Here is a 17,662-nt window from a genome sequence, read left to right on the forward strand (position 1 = left end):
AGCTCTTTGGAGTAAATAAATATCATTTAGATATTTGGCAATTTATGAAAAATGGTGGGGTTTTTTTCCCATTTAAGAGGGAACACACAATAAAATACCAGATAAAATATATTTAGCTGAGCAAAATAGCACTTTATATTACAACATATGAAGTAGTATTCTATATTTAATTTCTGACTAGTCAACTGAATTATTCATTGGAACATAATGTATAATGTTCATATCTATAGAGTTCTAACCTAAGACAGGAAAAAGGAAGAAAATCTTAACCATTTTCTGTAATTCACAAAATAAGGAGGAACACATATCAATATTAAAGATTTGTACAGTTAGAAGTCTTTGTAAGGAGATATATATTTTATTATTCCAAATTAGTTGTATTTGGGGACTGCACTTATTTCCATCATCTAGAAATCAAGTGTGAAATATCACATCAATGGAACACTAAGAAAATATATTTGTATCCTCAAAAAAAAAATTTTTTTGGTATTACCTATATTCTCCAAACATACTCCGCCTCAATCCATTTTTTCTTCTCTGTTACCACCATATATTTAAGAAAAGCCCAATTGTTTCTTTAAAAAGTCTCATTTGCCAAGTATAATAGCAAATAGATTTTGGTAGCTATTTCTCCGCTGTTTTTGTCCTCCATAGGCTGGGGGCAATAATGTACAGACACGACTTAGAAGCAACACTAATGTACCTTTGGGATTCCGGGAATAACTCAGTCATCTGAAACTCTCAGAGCACTACTCTGTCAAGTGGACCATCCTATAATTCCTTAGCCAGATGAGCTTCAGGACTGTATTTTTAAATTTGCTCAAGAAATACCAAAAGTACAAGTAAGCAAACAGAGATAAACCATTCCATCTTGGCACACAAATTCAAGAAAACCGGGATACTTACAGAATCCACAAGGTTGACCACAGACTTTGCAAAGTTGTTGGTATGTGCATGAGAAGAGCGATGCTTCTTATACTAGGGGGGAAATATATACCAGTCACTGCCAAATCATAAGTGAATAATAAATTTCAAAATTCTGTAAAAGCAGAAATATCTCAGCAATAGTAGAAATATTGATTTAAAAATATATAATTTAGTTTGTGGTATATCGGATTTGGTGGTGTTATTTCTCTGTTAGGTGGCAAAACTTTGACTATCTAAAACATGATGTTAGCTGGGCAGCATGGCTCACAACTGTAATCCCAACACTTTGGCAGGTGGAGGCTGGAGGATTGCTTGACGCCAGGGGTTTGAGACCAGCCTAAGCAACACAGTGAGATCCATGTCTTTACAACATTTTTTTCAAAAAAACAAACAACAAACAAAAAAACCTATCATGTTCTGAATAATAGTAAGGGCCTATGGAAATCAATATGAGAAGCTTTATACCTAAAAAAGTAAGTTTTTAATTTAGTCTTAACGTCTACAAATTCGATCCTTTTGTTTTCATTTAAATAACATTTTGTAGCTCACACAAATGGCTTAACCCACTTTTCTCACTTTAAATTCAAGGCCACGCACCGATCAAGAAAATGTCTTTGTTCAGCACTTTAGATACTGTCCATGATATGGACAGCATTTGCCAGGCATCCAGTGTATCCTTTCAGAGGAATGCCTCCTCCAAATGAAGCTATTTGCTTTTGACTGCTCAAAGTCAAAACAAAGAGAAGACAAAAAGTAAAAATGAAGTGTGCTGAGAGTTTATGATTGTTTATGTTTATTTAAGAAATAAAGGAAAGTAAATTAATAGAGTAATTCTACAATACATCTGGAGGGCTACGATTTAAGCAAGGAGTAGTACACTTTGCTTAATATGTCTTTAAGATGACATCTGAAAACTGAAGTCTACCATAGGAAGATCATGCCCTCTACTGGTCCATGAGGCTACTGTTATTTCTACAACACTAAGGAAAAAAAAACCTACTTAAAACCACTGATTCAGGTTTGCACAAGTCTTTGACATTTATCTTCAATTATAATTATGAAAATAATGCATCTTTCATAAAGATTCAAAATATTTCTACATTAGAAAATTCTTTCATTTGCCCATTCACACCCTGTAACTTTGTCAGATTCCCTTCATTTCATTCTTTCTGTTTTTTAAACAAAGAATATATATATCTCAATGTTTATTTTTTATAACAACGAAAACACTGATTACCCATAATAAATGCTAAAGAAATATTCTGCTATTAGTATTATAGTATTCATTAATACATAACTGTTGGTATAATATTACTATTACTGTTTATGTTATTGCTACTACTGTACATCATAACCTGACCCAGATTGTCTGTATTTGTGCTCTTTTAAAGTAAACTGTAAATGTGTGCATATAACTGGGTCATAAAACATCCTATTAATCTAAAATTATTCAGGCATTTAACACATTTTGTAAACTTGGCATAAAGAAGTTTCTATAGATAGCTCAGCATTTTAAGTTACCTAGCAAATTCCACAAGCTGAAAATTTTCCAAGATACACTTAAGAGTAAAGGCAAAAATATTAACATTAAGTTCCTCTGGGGTGATGAAAATGTTCTAGTTCCACTGAATTGTGGATTGAAAGAAAACGTGACAAGTCTTAAAACATTTCAAGTTTTAAAAATTAATAAAATGAGGTCTTTTAAAAGTCTATCAAAGTGTAACGTTTTAAATTTATTTCATATTTGTAATTTTCAATCCTCTGATTTTCTTTTAGAAAATTATTCTACCTGCCATTGTTAAGTAAATTAGAGAGTGCCAAGAATGGAAGCAGAGATACCTGTTGGGAAGCTACTGCAATAGTCCAGGTAAGAGATAATGGAGGCTAAACAACTGTAGAGAGAAGTTAGTGAATTCAAGAACTACTATAAGGGTAGAGCTCCCACAACTGGAGGATGTATAGGATGTGGAAGGTGAGGAAAGAGAATTAAAAGATAATTTTTAGGTTGTGAACTTGAACTTAAATAGATGGGGGATTGTGGTGCCACTTACAATAATAAGAAAGACTAGGAGAAGAGAAGTTTAGGACTAGGGAACTAAGAGTTCTGATTCAGAAGTTCTATTCAAATCGATACTGAAGTAGAGATATCAAACAGGCAGTTCTATATACGAGTACAGAATTTAGAGGGCTAGAGCTAAAAGTAGAGAGTAACGAATTTAAAGTCATGATCCCACTTAAAGACTTGAGACTGGAAGTTGTTACTTAGGTAGACAGTAAAGAAACAGAAGACAGCCCTGAACCAAGCCCTGGGGCACTCACATAATTCAAGATGTCAGATTTTAAAGACTTGTTAGAAATAGCCAGTGAGGTGAGAGAGCCACTGTGTCACAGAAGCCAAGAGATGAAACAAAATTTTCAAAAAAAGAGGGTAATCAACTGTGTCCAATACCGCTGAGAGAGTAAGACAAGGACAGTACAATGACCACTAGATTTGTTAACTTGAAGTGCCATTTAATTGGACACCTAAGGTTTAGTAGAAACTGCAAGTGTTTCTCCTGAAACAAATATTTGCTACCCCCAAATAATTTACTCAAGATCACACAGCTAGAATTTAAATCCTTCTAGTCTCTAGGTTGAGAGAGGAGGTAAGCTGGTTCAGTTAACAATTCCTATTAAACAGCTCATGTATATTCCTAACAAATCATGATTATTAGTGAGAACTCAACATTTGTTAGGTGTATACAAAATGTAATGGTTTTTAAGTAAGGAAAACTAAGTGAGGTTTAAATTGAAAAACATTTACATTATCCTCACATATTTACATTTATTGATGCATAGTTAAGAATGTAGCAAAAAACGTAAGCAAAACATTTGCTTTTCATGCACTTTAAAAATCTCAACCAATTTTCTATTAGAATAAGGCTTTTAATATTTATTAACTTAAGCTGCTCAAAGACATGTTTGCAGACTCTTATCAAGGCTATAATGGGCTTGCAAATGAGGTTCTACCAGCCAGGTACTAAGATGCTTTTTACCAAATTGAGAGATTTTTCTTTTCTAATGGAAAGCCACTGATAATGTGACACCTATTAAAAATAAGATATCTGCATTTTTTTTCAGACAGCCAATGTTAAATCACTCTGAATTAAAGGGACAAGCTTGAATGCAAATGTAGGCAGAATGTTTCTATTTCCTGCGTGAATTAGAACTAATTCTGCATATAAAGAAAAATATGTAATCACCATTTATGATAAAACTTACTTTCACATTTTCTGATCAGTTTAAAACAATCTTTATTTAAACTGACAAATTTGCTTTTCCTTCCTGAACACATGCAATCCTTAAGAAAACTCTTCTGAAAAAAAATAAATTAGAATTTGATTTTCAACTCGAAGGTGAGAATTATCAAAATAACTATTCTGGATCGTACAGTATAAAGATTGTAAGATGAGTACTCTCAGTGAAATGATTATCCTAAAGCCCAGAAGCAAATCTCCAAATATTCAGAAACATATGTATTAATTATTTTAGTTCGGTTTGACTCTTAACATATGAATTTAAGTACTTTGATCCAGTAAGTTCTGATATACTACAGAAGTGGCAATCAAATTTTAAAAACAACCTTCATCTCATAGAAAGCATACCTCAAAAAATTTTTTTTACCTCAAAAAAATTTTTTTTCAGCTCTCAAAAAAAAAATTCTTATAAATGACGTGTATTTGGGACTATTATGATTAGAATGTAACTTTGTCCTTAAAGCTTCAAAAGGAATTATACTATTTTCTATCTGCCCGAGAAGTACTATTTCTTTTTTTTTTTTTTTTTTTTTTTGAGGCGGAGTCTCCGCTCTGGTCGCCCATACTGGAGGTGCTGTGCCGATCTCAGCTCACTGCAAGCCTCCGCCTCTCGGGTTACGCCCATTCTCCCTGCCTCAGCCTCCCGAGTAGCTGGGACTAAAGGCGCCCGCCACCAGTGTCGCCGGGACCTAGTTTTTGTATTTTTTTATAGAGACGGGGTTTCACTGTGTTAGACCAGGATGGTCTCTATCTCCATGACCCTTGTGATCCCGCCCGTCTCGGCCTCCCAAAAGTGGCTGGATTACAGGCTTGAGCCACCGCGCCCGCCCACATATTTCTTTAAATACAGAAATCTTAGGTAATTTCTATTGAGGCATTATTTACCACTCAAAAATAAAAGCTTTCCTTTTTCTGAGACAGAGTCTCACTCTGTCCCACCCAGGCTGGAGTGCAGTGGCGCAATCTTGACTCAGTGCAACATCTCTACCTCTCAGGTTCAAGCAATTCTCCTGTCTCAGCTCCGCCGAGGGTAGCTGGATTACAGTACAAAACCAACCACAGTCTGGCTAATTCTATATATATAGATATTATATATATATATGGTATTATATTTTTTTTTAAGTAGAGATGGGGTTTCACTATTGCCAGGCTGGTCTCAAACTCCTTACCTCAAGTGATCCACCTGCCTTGAACTCCCAAAGTGCTGCGATTATAGGTGTGAGCCACCACAAGCAGCCTTTTTATTCTTTCTAAACATCTATTCCCTCTAAATTTATCAGTACAAACTACAATTCTAATTTCTTGTTTCAAAAACAGATGACCATATCAAGCCTACTTCTCACCCATTTTAACAATAATAAAAGGCCAGGCATGGTGGTTCAAGCCAGCAATCCCAGCACTTTTGGAGGTCGAAGCAGAGGGATTACTTGAGTCCAGGAGTTCAACACCAGCCTAAGCAATATGGTGAAACCCAGTTTCTACAAAAAAAAAAAAAAAAAATACAAAAAATAGCCAGGCATGGTCATATGTGCCTATAGTCCCAGCTACTTGGGAAGCTAAAATGGGAGGTTCACTTGAGCTGCGGAGGCGCAGGTTGCGCCGAGCTGAGATTGGACCACTGCACTCCAGCCTGGGTGAGAGTGAGAACCTATCTCAAAATAGTAACAATAATAATAATACTAACAATAATAAAATGAATGATCAAAATTTACCCTTAAAAGATGTGATAGCCTAAATAAGGAACTTTATCACAGAACATGTGACAGAGTGTGTAGAAATTTTCTACATATAAAATAGTATTTTAAGAAGTGTGCTATTTTATTATTCATAAGAATAAGGTTATTTAAACGTTTACCATTGAGAAGGGTTAAAAAATAAATTCAAAAAACATGTTGTTTTAACAATTACCAAAAAACTGTAACTGTTTAATTGTAATTAACAGTTAATAGTAATTGTTTCCTATTTTGCACAGTTACTGAGATTTGCTCTTTTGATTGATAGCTTCATGTACTTTCCTGATATATTATGGTAGAACAAGAGATTTGGAATTGCAAGTAAAGGTTTGAGAACAGATTCTACAGATTAACAGCTATTTGAGAATGTACTTTGTGTATTCAAAGACATTGTATATATCTTAATTATTATTTCCACTACTCTAAAAGTATTTATATAATGGATGTTGAAAAAAGTTTAGGCTTCAAAAGCCATAATTTCACAACACGCCACAATGCTCAAGATTGAGAATCAGCTGGGAAAAAAATCTCAATGTTCCAATCAACAAAAATAATTCAGATAAAAAAACTATCTTGGGGTTTCAAGCAAATTAAAGTGCTTCAGAAACTCATATTTTAGCCTTTATTGTCTAAAACAACTGCCTATGCATCTGGCTTTCCTTTCCACCAAAAAGGACCTCTCTTAAATTATAAGTGTTCTGATAAATTTTGCTTCTTACTAACATCTCAAACAATATGTTTAAAGGCAACTGGAATAGAAAATAAATGTGCATACAAAAGTCAGAGGTATTCTATTGAAAAACTTTATATTCAACACAATTAAACTGATAGTTAATGAAAAACATCCATTAAAGTAGAAACTTAAAAGTTTAAATATAAATTAAGTCACTATTTTTTTAAATTTATAATTTTAAGGCCTTCTCTGAGTAGGGTCTGCTAATTAGAATTTCACATCATTTAGCATGAAGCACAACCTTATCATATCATGTACTAATCTAATTTTGGTTTCCTTAAAGTAAAACAAGGACTTAAAGATACTTGCAAAACAATTTCAATTTTTGTTCCAATCTTTCATAAGTTTGTCACCAATACCTGATTTCTATGCCTTTTTTTGTTGTTGTTGTTGTTGTTGTTGTTGTTGTTGTTGTTGTTGAGACGGAGTCTCGCTCTGTCGCCCAGGCTGGAGTGCAGTGGCCGGATCTCAGCTCACTGCAAGCTCTGCCTCCCAGGTTCATGCCATTCTCCTGCCTCAGCCTCCGAAGCAGCTGGGACTACAGGCTCCCGCCACCTCGCCCGGCTAGTTTTTTGCATGTTTTTAGTAGAGACGGGTTTTCACTGTGTTAGCCAGGATGGTCTCAATCTCCTGACCTCGTGATCCGCCCATCTCGGCCTCCCAAAGTGCTGGGATTACAGGCTTGAGCCACCGCGCCTGGCCTTCTATGCATTTTAAAAAGATTCTCATCTATATAGTCTTTTCAGAAGTGCAACTTTGTTTTGATAAAAACAAGTACTTTTTGCCTTAGTGTATATAACTTTTAAAGTTCAATCACATAACTACAACAGAGATTACAACTGGCCTAAACAGTCTGGGGAGTGTGGCAGTGGTTGCTGGAGCCAGCTCCCATCAGATCACAACAGCCAACTAGATATATCCTCTCCTAACTCCTCATCAGTGATCTCACTTTGATAGCTTGAAATCAGCTATGGTGGCAATATTTACACCACAGATATCAGCAAACATTATAAATCAAGAGAGCTAGGTGTTAAAATTTACCAGCACACCACTAGGATTAGGTGTACTAGTATGTAGCCTAATGACCAAGACTCTTCTGGGCTTCAGGCAAGTAATTTTATATAGGAAATGGTTAAGTATAGTTAACAGAGTTTCTATTGTATCTTCAAGAGGGGAAAATGAGGAACAAGGAATGTTTTTCGTACATCTGTTAAGTGTTACTGAAATGACATATTCCATCACACTTTACTTCCACAGAAGTTAACACGAGATTATTCATCTTTCCAATATTTAAAGACGGTAAGTCATCAAAGATACTCACTTTAGATACACCTTTATTTTATATGTTTACCTCCTACAATTATATCTACCATAATCATAATTAACTAGTAAGAAAAAATAACATATTAGCAGGACAAAAGCATGGAATAAAATTAGAAAGCAGTGACCAAATACATAGATGAAGAAAAGCAGAGAATAAGAATTTTAAATGAAGACAAAAGATGCCAGGTAGTTAAATCTATCAATTACAATTATTAAACATAAGGAAAGTTTAGAGTTATGAAAATTCTGTTAAATGCGGAGTCTCCAAACACCAAGAAATAAATCAAGTCATTTAACATGTCTAAATATCTTGGGGTTAATAAGTAAAAAGTAATGATTAAATATAAAGTAAAATGTATTCTTTCTTAAGTAAGCTATCTGGTCTAAAACCCACTGACTCTATATTCTTACCGTTTTGTGATCATTAACAATCATAAGTTCCAAATATTTCATTTCTTCAAATATACCACGTGATGGCTATGGAAAATAAAAATAGATGGTCAGAATGATAACTGACATAAAATCTCTCTAGCACTCACTGTTAAGTTGTAGATAAGACTGAATTTCAGAACAACTCTCTGCTGCCTACTTTATAAACACCTTAGAAGAATGTTGGTCAGGCAAATTTTAAAAAGTGATCATAAAATATAGGTATATATTTAAGTATTTAGAAAATAAATATATTATATTATTATTAAGGTACTTACTTATCAACATAGAAAACAGTCCACGTTGTTTGTATATGGTTTTATATGTAAAATATTCTAGAGCAAAATTATAGCATAATTCTGTTAAAATAAACAAATCTCAATTTCACATTAACATGTGATAAGATATTCATATTTCCTTAAAATGTCAATGAAAATCTATGTAAAACTCATTTAATAAGAACAGCATAAGTTATAATTACTTCCAGGTATAGCTGATACAGGTATCAATGTAGTTAAATAGAAATATTAACTCACTAGAGTGAAATTCTAAAAATAATACACTAATTCTTAACTGCTCAACTTCTCAAAGGAACAAATATTGGCAATTACTACATTCTAAAGTCTTCTAAATTAACTAGATAATCCTTTAAGAGTAAGTATTTTAGCCTTCATTTGGACTTTTCTTTTTCACAGGTGGAAAATTGTAATGGTGGCTCTTTTTTCCTCATGTACATAGTCATTGATCGCTTTATATTTGATGGGGTGGACTGTAGTGAAAGAACAGCAGCCACTGTAAAACTTATTATTACCAACCACATCTTTATGAATGAGCCAAAAGAACTCTTATAATAACTTATATAATATATAATAAATGTATCCATAATCATCATAATAAGAGTTTCATGAAAGGGAGGATAATTTAACCTGGAACTAAGTTTTTGACGGCTGGTGGTCTATTTTTTTTCACAAAAAAATACACTCAGCAAAACATTATCTAAAATGTGTGATTTCTACTATAATTACTCATTAAGTTATCTAGTAAATTACCATGTAATGTATAAGCTGTGGAATTAATTCTCAGTTACATAGCATTCACCATGTAATTACTAAACAGTCCCCATCATTACAGCTTTCTAGCCTATTATGAAAAGACCAGAAACATAATTTCAGTTACAAAGCCCCTATACGTTTATCAATACATGTGAAGTATATAACAGTAGTTGATTATACAATTACATGATTTTTATTTAGAAACTGTTATATTGCTAATAGTCAAATAAATTCACTGTGTTCTGAAAAACACATACAGTTTTAAAGTTTGGTGTAACAGAGTTTTAATTTGAAAGTAATGTAAATAAGCGTGATTAGTCAACATTTCAAAACCGAACTCTTCTCCCTACATTTTTTACTAACAGAAATGTTTTATATGACACTATATAAGCCATATAGAAAGAAAAGTCTGCTGTACTTTAAACAGAAAATAAAACGTACTGCAATTATCATCAGAAAACACTTTGAAAATAGAGCTAAAACAACACATTCTTTAGATGACATCAGGGTTCAGAGACTACTGTAATCAGTTTGAATCACTAACAGAAAGAGATCAATAAAAAGCAGTGTGCTGAGAAGGCTCAAATCATTGGGTTTTTTGGTTTATTGTTTTCTTTTTTAAACAACAGTCTCCAAAATCTAAACTGTTTTAGGTACATTTAGATACTGTGTGATGATAGGCACATGACTTCACTGAGTAAAACAGCCCCACCCAAGGCTCAATGCCACACTCACATTCACTGCTCTCTTCCTTCTTTTCAACCACTGTAATTCAGATAGAAAGGGCCACCGGTCACCTCTTTCCATAGCTGTGGAAAAGAAAGATTAGTATCAAAATTTTATGCTTATTTCGATGGGAGTATGTTTTAAAACATTACATGAAGAAACGGTGGCACTGATAATATATGTCAAACTAAGGTGAAAAAAAAGCACACCAATCATATTCCACTCATGACCACGAAGATGGTTCAAATGTAATTTTGTCCCAAACATCAAGAAAACATAATGTTCAAGATTCATTAGAAGATGCATATTTGACATACAACCACTTGACAATACTTGAAAATCTGAGAGAATTCTACTATGTCTAATTCATTTTAGCATTCAAAATAATGTATGGCATTAGCTTTTGCATAAATTATTAAAAACTTTCAGCAGTAATATACAGAAATAAAATCACATGCCCCAACAATCCAAAAGAAGCTCCTGCCAACATCAGCACACTTAAGATGTGTCTGGAGCAGAGCATGAGAGGGAGGCAATCCAAGCTGGCTCAAGAGCAGCAAACTGCCAGGAAAATTTCAGGATGAACCTCACTGTAAATGACTCTACTAAATTTGGCCACACTTTCTGGTTCCCAAGGCAGCTTTACTCACAGCCTTAATGTTTTAGTCTTTGCATTGGAAATGACTCTCCATGCCTCTTTACCTGAGAGCCACCGTTCATTCCAGTGCTGATCTACGATGTTCACCCCAGATATCAGACCAATTCCACTTCCAACAAGCCTGCATATCTACTGAGCTCCACCAAGTAACAGTTCCTACTACATAAAATATAACCGCTATTTAATTAAAACTTACTGAGATTCTTCATTTGCTTAGAATACTGTCCCGCCAAGGTTTTCTGGATAATATGTGGTCGACCTGTGCTTTTCTGAAACACAACAATTGCAGGCAATTTAAAAAGCAAGATGTGAACAAGCCTCTATGAAAGAGTGTTAGAACTTTCTCTAACGTCCTTCTAAAATGGGAATATTTATACGTCAGTTTTTTAGCTATCAAAAGTGAGAAGTATGTCTTATTGAAATCTTAATTTTACATAAAAGAGTATCATCTAACTGCCCCAGTTTAGATAAAAGCATAGTGTTATTCGTTACTCTTAAATCTTAGCTTTCTTCAAAGCTATAAATGGAAAATTCATAAGAAACACAAAAAGTCAATAAATATGGAAAAACATGCTGAATGCTTTCATATTCCTTCAACATGCAATTTTTTTAAAATGAAGCACCAACTTTTGCCATAAAACAGGTGAAGTTTAAAAATTACGATATCCATAGTTAATTACCGTTGCAAGGCCAAAAGCATTCTCACACCTTGCTGGTGAGAGGAAATTGGTAGCATAGTTTGAGAGAGAATTTCAGCAAGGTCTATCAACAAACGTGAAAACATTTATATTTTTTGCCCCAGAAATTACGCTTTTAGGAATGTCTATTACCATTATTCTTATTACTATTAGCTTCCATTACTGAGTGCATAGTATGCACCAGGTACTGTTAATGTACACATTACTTAATTTAGTCCTGACAAAGACCCCATATAGTGCATGGTTTATCACTGTTTTACAAATAAAGATATTGAGGCTCAGAGAGATACATCCTTGTCTTAAAATTGTATTATAAAATCATGATCCAATTTATTTTTTAAAATATATGGGACTGTATCATTGAAAACTGGAAGAACATACTCTGAAACATGACAAGAAGTTATCTTTGGGGGGACAGGATAATGGATAATTACTATTTAAGTATTTGTTTTGCTTTTCCAAATTTCCTGTATTAGTTTTGTAATCGGAAAAAGTCATAAAAAAGAAACTTAATAGGTTACAGAAGACTTACAACAGTTTTGCTATTTGTTTATTACTTGAGAGATAACATGAATTCTCATTAGAAATATCCCATGCATATTACTTGATTTATCGCAAAGCATACTAAAATCAATAATAACAAATTAAACATCAAAATATCTAAAATTAATTACAGTAAGCTCTAAATTCTGGTAAAAGGTGAAAAGGTAGTAATGAAATTAACAATGGGATCAGCAACACAATTTTAAAACTGACTAATTTTCAAGCACTGTTCCTTTCCTCTACCCATAGTGTGGATGAGGACAAATCATTACATAAACAAAAGGTAGACAGTAGGAAGGAAGGCAAAGAGAAGGCGATTTGCATGTAACAATCAGGCCCTGAATACTATGATCATAAGCAAATATGATCAATGTAAAACTAATGCTTTAAACATTATAACAACAGTTTATATTTATAAATCCTTATGACAGTTTAATAGACATTGTCACCTACATTTATTAATTCATCAAATCTACAAAATCACCCTACTATGAATGCATTAAAAAATTATCTCATTTTATACATTTAAAAAACTCTAAGCTTAAATAGTTATTATGTGGGATTCTGTGTTTTGTTCTTTGTGGATTTTTTTAGGGTACCAGGGCCATTAATCATTAAAGCCAGAAATCAAAGTCAGAGTTTTGCTGAATGAGTTGAATAATTTTGCTGTACACAGATTATCTTTCCTTACTGGAGTGAGAAAATATCATTTTACTTAATCAAAATGTCTTTATCTAAGTGGGCTGTCTTCATTATCTGAGAATTTTTATAGTTACTAGTTGAAAAATAACAGAGGTTTATTCACACACCAACCCTTTAAAACTTTTCTGTTTCAACTTTGAAATTTACCCCATATTCACACAAACATTGCCACAACCAAGACAATAAAAGTTTGCCTGTTTAGCTTTTATTATCAGTGGCCTACATGACTATTAGCTGTTTCACTATTTAATTAATTATTTATTTATTTATTGAGATGGAGTCTTGCTCTGTCGCCCAGGCTGGAGTGCAATGGCACGATCTTGGCTCACTGCAACCTCTGCCTCCCAGGTTCAAGCGATTCTTCTGCCTCAGCCTCCTGACTAGCTGGGATTACAGGCGCCTGTCACCACACCCAGCTAATTTTTGTATTTTTAGTGGGGACAGGGTTTCACTACATTGGCCAGGCTGGTCTCGAACTCCTGACCTCGTGATCTGCCGCCTCAGCCTCCCAAAGTGCTAGGATTAGAGGCATGAGCCACTGCACCCGGCCCAATTTTATCTAAATTTGAAATCCCTGAAGATAAAAAATGTTTTCTGTTTCCCATCAAATATCCCAATATTCTGACTCTGTCAGTCACAAAATATTATTTTTCCACCTCAGTTCTTTTCACTGATCTGACTTCTGTACTTTTACCTCTCAGTGCCTTAATCTCCTCCTATTCTTCCCCTTGTCACTGCTCTCCAACCCTGTCAGGTTCCTCAAAGTTCCTCAAACACCCTAGGCACACTCCTGCCTCAAGGCCTTTGTATGTGCTCATCTCCTAGAATGTTCTTCCAGCTCTCTAATTTCCTTAAGTTCTTCATTCACCACTTGTCTTCTTTTGGTGGCCTTCCCTGAACCGTGTATATATAAAAATTTAACTTTCCACCTTCCTGGCTTCACTTTTTCTCCTTACCATGTATCACTATCTAACATACCACACGTAATTACTTATTCATTCTGTGTATCCCTATCTGCCCCTATAGACTGTAAGCCCCATTTGGCTCAATCTCTGTCTATTTTACCAGCAAAGTATCCCCAGAACCTAAAATAATACCCAGCTTGTAGTAAGCCCTCAATACAATATTTACTGAATATACATCAAATTTTAAATTTGACTGAATTCTATTAGCAAGCAACACTATTAGAGCATGTGATTTCTTGTCTAAATCACTGGTTTACGCATGACTCTAAATATTATTTTCCTCTCTATCTGTAAAGAAAACTAAGTATTCTATAATGTAGTCATAGTTCAGCCCACAGATTTCCCCACTAAAGATTTTCAGGCTCATAAAATTAAGTACATTCTTATAGTCACACAATTTTCTAAAGATGACAGTTAAGAATGAAAGCTATTTTTTTCTAATTTCAATAGGTTTTTGGGGAACAGGTGGTGTTGGGTTACATGAATAAGTTCTTTAGTGGTGATTTCTGAGATTTTGATGCACCCATCAGCCAAGTAGGGTACACTGTACCCAAATGTGTTTTATCCCTCGCCACCCTCCATTTTCCCCCAAGGCCCCAAAGTCCAATGTATCATTCTTATGCCTTTGTGTCCTCACAGCCTAGCTCCCACATATGAGTGAGAACATACAATGTTTGGTTTTCCACTCCTAGTTACTTCACTTACAGTAATAGTCTCCAATTCCCTACAGTAATAGTCTCCAATACCATCTAGGTTGCTGTGAATGCCATTATTTCATTCCTTTTTATGGCTGCATAGTATTCCATAGTGTGTGTGTGTGTGTGTGTGTGTGTGTGTGTGTGTGTGTGTATCCCTCTCTCACATTTTCTTTATCTACTTGCTGACTAATGGGCATTTAGGCTGGTTCCATATTTTTGCAATTGCAAATTGTGCTGTTATAAACGTGTGTGTGTGCAAGTATCTTTTTTGTATAATGACTTCTATGAAAGCTAGTTTAAAGCAAGGAGGCTGGCTAGTATAAAACAAAACATTCTCCCTGCTCTTTTCACAGACTGGGAAGGACTAGGATTTGCTTCAGAAAACCTATATTTGATGCCTCTTATTATCCCTTACTGGTACTTGGGCCTGGCATGTGCGACTTAAACTTTAAAACTGAGGGTACTACTCTAAATTTGAAATAAGGTAGCACGTACAAAGGCACTTTGAAATCTGCATTCTTTTCTCTTTTCGGCTCAAAGGCAAAGATGCTGGAGGAGTAGAACGCCATCAGGCAACTGATGGCACAGACTCACCTCATCATGAACCAGCTCCAGAGGCTCTATCATATACACGAAGGTGTCATCTTCAAACATGCCACTAGCACAAAAGAAACCACACAAGAAAGGAATAAACAAATACAGGAAATGGCAAGAAATAGCAAGTGAGCTTCATTATTGTGTCTTCAAAATACAGAGTATAACTGAACAAATCCCTTTACGCTGTCACAAGTTTAATTCACATATCTGCATGGAGTCCCACTGTGGCGCCAGCACTCTATTAGGCAGCATGAGGGCTATAAAAATTATAAAAGTATACATCAAATGCATGCAAATTATACCTGATATAACTGATGTTTGAAATTCAACAAACAGATTGGAAAACTACTCTGGGATAGGACTATTCACTCAGTGGCAGTCTCTAAAGTAATTATTCCAGAACCATGTACAACTACACAAACTTCTAGTTATGCAAATTCAATATCATCTGTAAGAAAACAGGTCCTTCATATATGAGAATAATCTAAAACCATCTGGTTCTGAAGAAGCAAACAGTGGTATCTTTATGCTCGCAAATTCTGAATTGCCATCAAGCACTATGACTCTATGTCATACAAATTACATTTAATTTTCAGGGACATAAGGCTTTTTATAAAAGGGCAAAAAGTTTCAAGATTCTTTGTCATCACATGGCCAAAACTAAGTCTTTATACGAGGTGCTACTGTGTTCAGGTCTAAAAGGTGCCAACACATGGTTTTGTTAGAGCCCACACCTAGGTCAATGTGAGAACTCCTCTCTTTGTCACCCCACCCTTGCCTGGCTAACTCCAACTTACTGTTAGGTCTAAGTTTCTTAGATCTAAGGGCTACTGACTCTCAAGTCTAGCTGTAGGTCTAAGTGACATGTCCTCCGGAATATGCCGCTGGGAAACCTTCCTGGACTAGGTTTTGCTACTCCACAAGCTCCTATCTTCCCCTTTACAGCTCTTAGCACAATGGTAATTAAACATTCATCTATGTAATCATTTGATTAATCTCTGAATCTCCTACAAACAGTAAGTGTTCAAGAGGACAGGGACATTGCCCTCCTTGTGCACCACTCCATATGCAGTCCCTAACACAGCACTGGCACAGAAGAGTCACTAAAATATATACATATATTTAGTATATATATATAATATATAAATATAAACTATATATATCCTTAAAAGGAAAACTGGAAAGGGTCAATGAATAAAATGCCAATGACATTCCCACTTACTGAAGTCCGTTGCAGGTTGACAGAGCCACCTTGGAGTCTTTGACGCCTCTAATGCTTCCATGGTAGTAACAGTGCTCTCCGCCCTGGAAAGCAGAATGTTTCATTGATTGGTTGTATTTTATGCATCATAATTAATTCTTTGGGTGCTTCCATAAAACAAAAAGAAATGCAAGGATGGGCATATATGTGCACTGTATTAATAACCCTAGAAACTCCTCCTAAAGTTGCAAATAAGACTAGGCAATTTTTCAACTTTTTTATAACAAGCATGTGTATATTAAATTGAATGCAGGAGAAAAGGCTTTAAAAAAGAATGACACCAAGGTAATTAATAAAACATACATTTCTTAAGTATGTATTATAGGAGTACAAGTACTTCTCAGATGTTGTTATGGAATAAGGACTTCCACTTGACTGAAGAGAGACTCCAAAAGTTTGTTTATAATCATTTTTGATGGAAAACTATACAATATCTTATTTGTTTTCTTACCTTTAAAATTAACTTTTAAAACATTTTAGAAACAATATATGAATGTAGTTTTCAAAGTCACATAATAACTACAGATTTTATTTTTTAAAAAAATACAGCAGTTTCCTTTGTCCCTCAAAGGAACCCCAACAAATCTTGAAACTTTTCGCCTTTGTCCCATCAAAACAACCCCATCAAAAAGTGGGCAAAGGATACGAACAGACGCTTCTCAAAAGAAGACATTTATGCAGCCAATGGACACATGAAGAAATGTTCATCATCACTGGTCATCAGAGAAATGCAAATCAAAACCACAATGAGATACCATCTCACACCAGTTAGAATGGCGATCATTAAAAGACAGGAAACAACAGGTGCTGGAGAGGATGTGGAGAAACAGGAACACTTTTACACTGTTGGTAGGACTGTAAACTAGTTCAACCATTGTGGAAAACAGGGTGGCAATTCCTCAAGGATCTAGAACTAGAAATACCATTTGACCCAGCCATCTCATTACTGGGTACATACCCAAAGGATTATAAATCATGCTGCTATAAAGACACATGCACGTGTATGTTTACTGTGGCACTATTCACAATAGTAAAGACTTGAAACCAACCCAAATGTCCGTCAATGACAGATTGGATTAAGAAAACATGGCACATATACACCATGGAATACTATGCGGCCATAAAAAAAGATGAGTTCATGTCCTTTGTAGGGACATGGATGCAGCTGGAAACCATCATTCTCAGTAAACTATCACAAGAACAGAAAACCAAACACCACATGTTCTCACTCATAGGTGGGAACTGAACAATGAGATCACTTGGACTCGGGAAGGGGAACATCACACGCCGGGGCCTATCATGGGGAGGGGGGACGGGGGAG

General features: G+C 34.9%; 1 protein-coding gene across 3 annotated transcripts in view; it reads right to left on the minus strand.

The window, feature by feature from the left end:
- ADAM23 (ADAM metallopeptidase domain 23) overlaps positions 1-17,662 on the minus strand; it is a 177,287-nt gene that overhangs the window by 64,980 nt on the left and 94,645 nt on the right. For all 3 annotated transcript variants that reach the window (XM_017893939.1, XM_017893938.1, XM_017893940.1), the window contains exons 5-10: positions 16,303-16,385; positions 15,078-15,141; positions 11,074-11,146; positions 10,229-10,302; positions 8,424-8,489; positions 907-978 (exon numbers count right to left, since the gene is read on the minus strand). In XM_017893939.1, the coding sequence (XP_017749428.1) occupies positions 907-978; positions 8,424-8,489; positions 10,229-10,302; positions 11,074-11,146; positions 15,078-15,141; positions 16,303-16,385 (432 nt within the window). The remainder of the gene's footprint in view (positions 1-906; positions 979-8,423; positions 8,490-10,228; positions 10,303-11,073; positions 11,147-15,077; positions 15,142-16,302; positions 16,386-17,662) is intronic.

Source organism: Rhinopithecus bieti, unplaced genomic scaffold (genome assembly GCF_001698545.2).
Source record: "Rhinopithecus bieti isolate Rb0 unplaced genomic scaffold, ASM169854v2 scaffold_22522, whole genome shotgun sequence".
Classification (NCBI taxonomy): domain Eukaryota; kingdom Metazoa; phylum Chordata; class Mammalia; order Primates; family Cercopithecidae; genus Rhinopithecus; species Rhinopithecus bieti.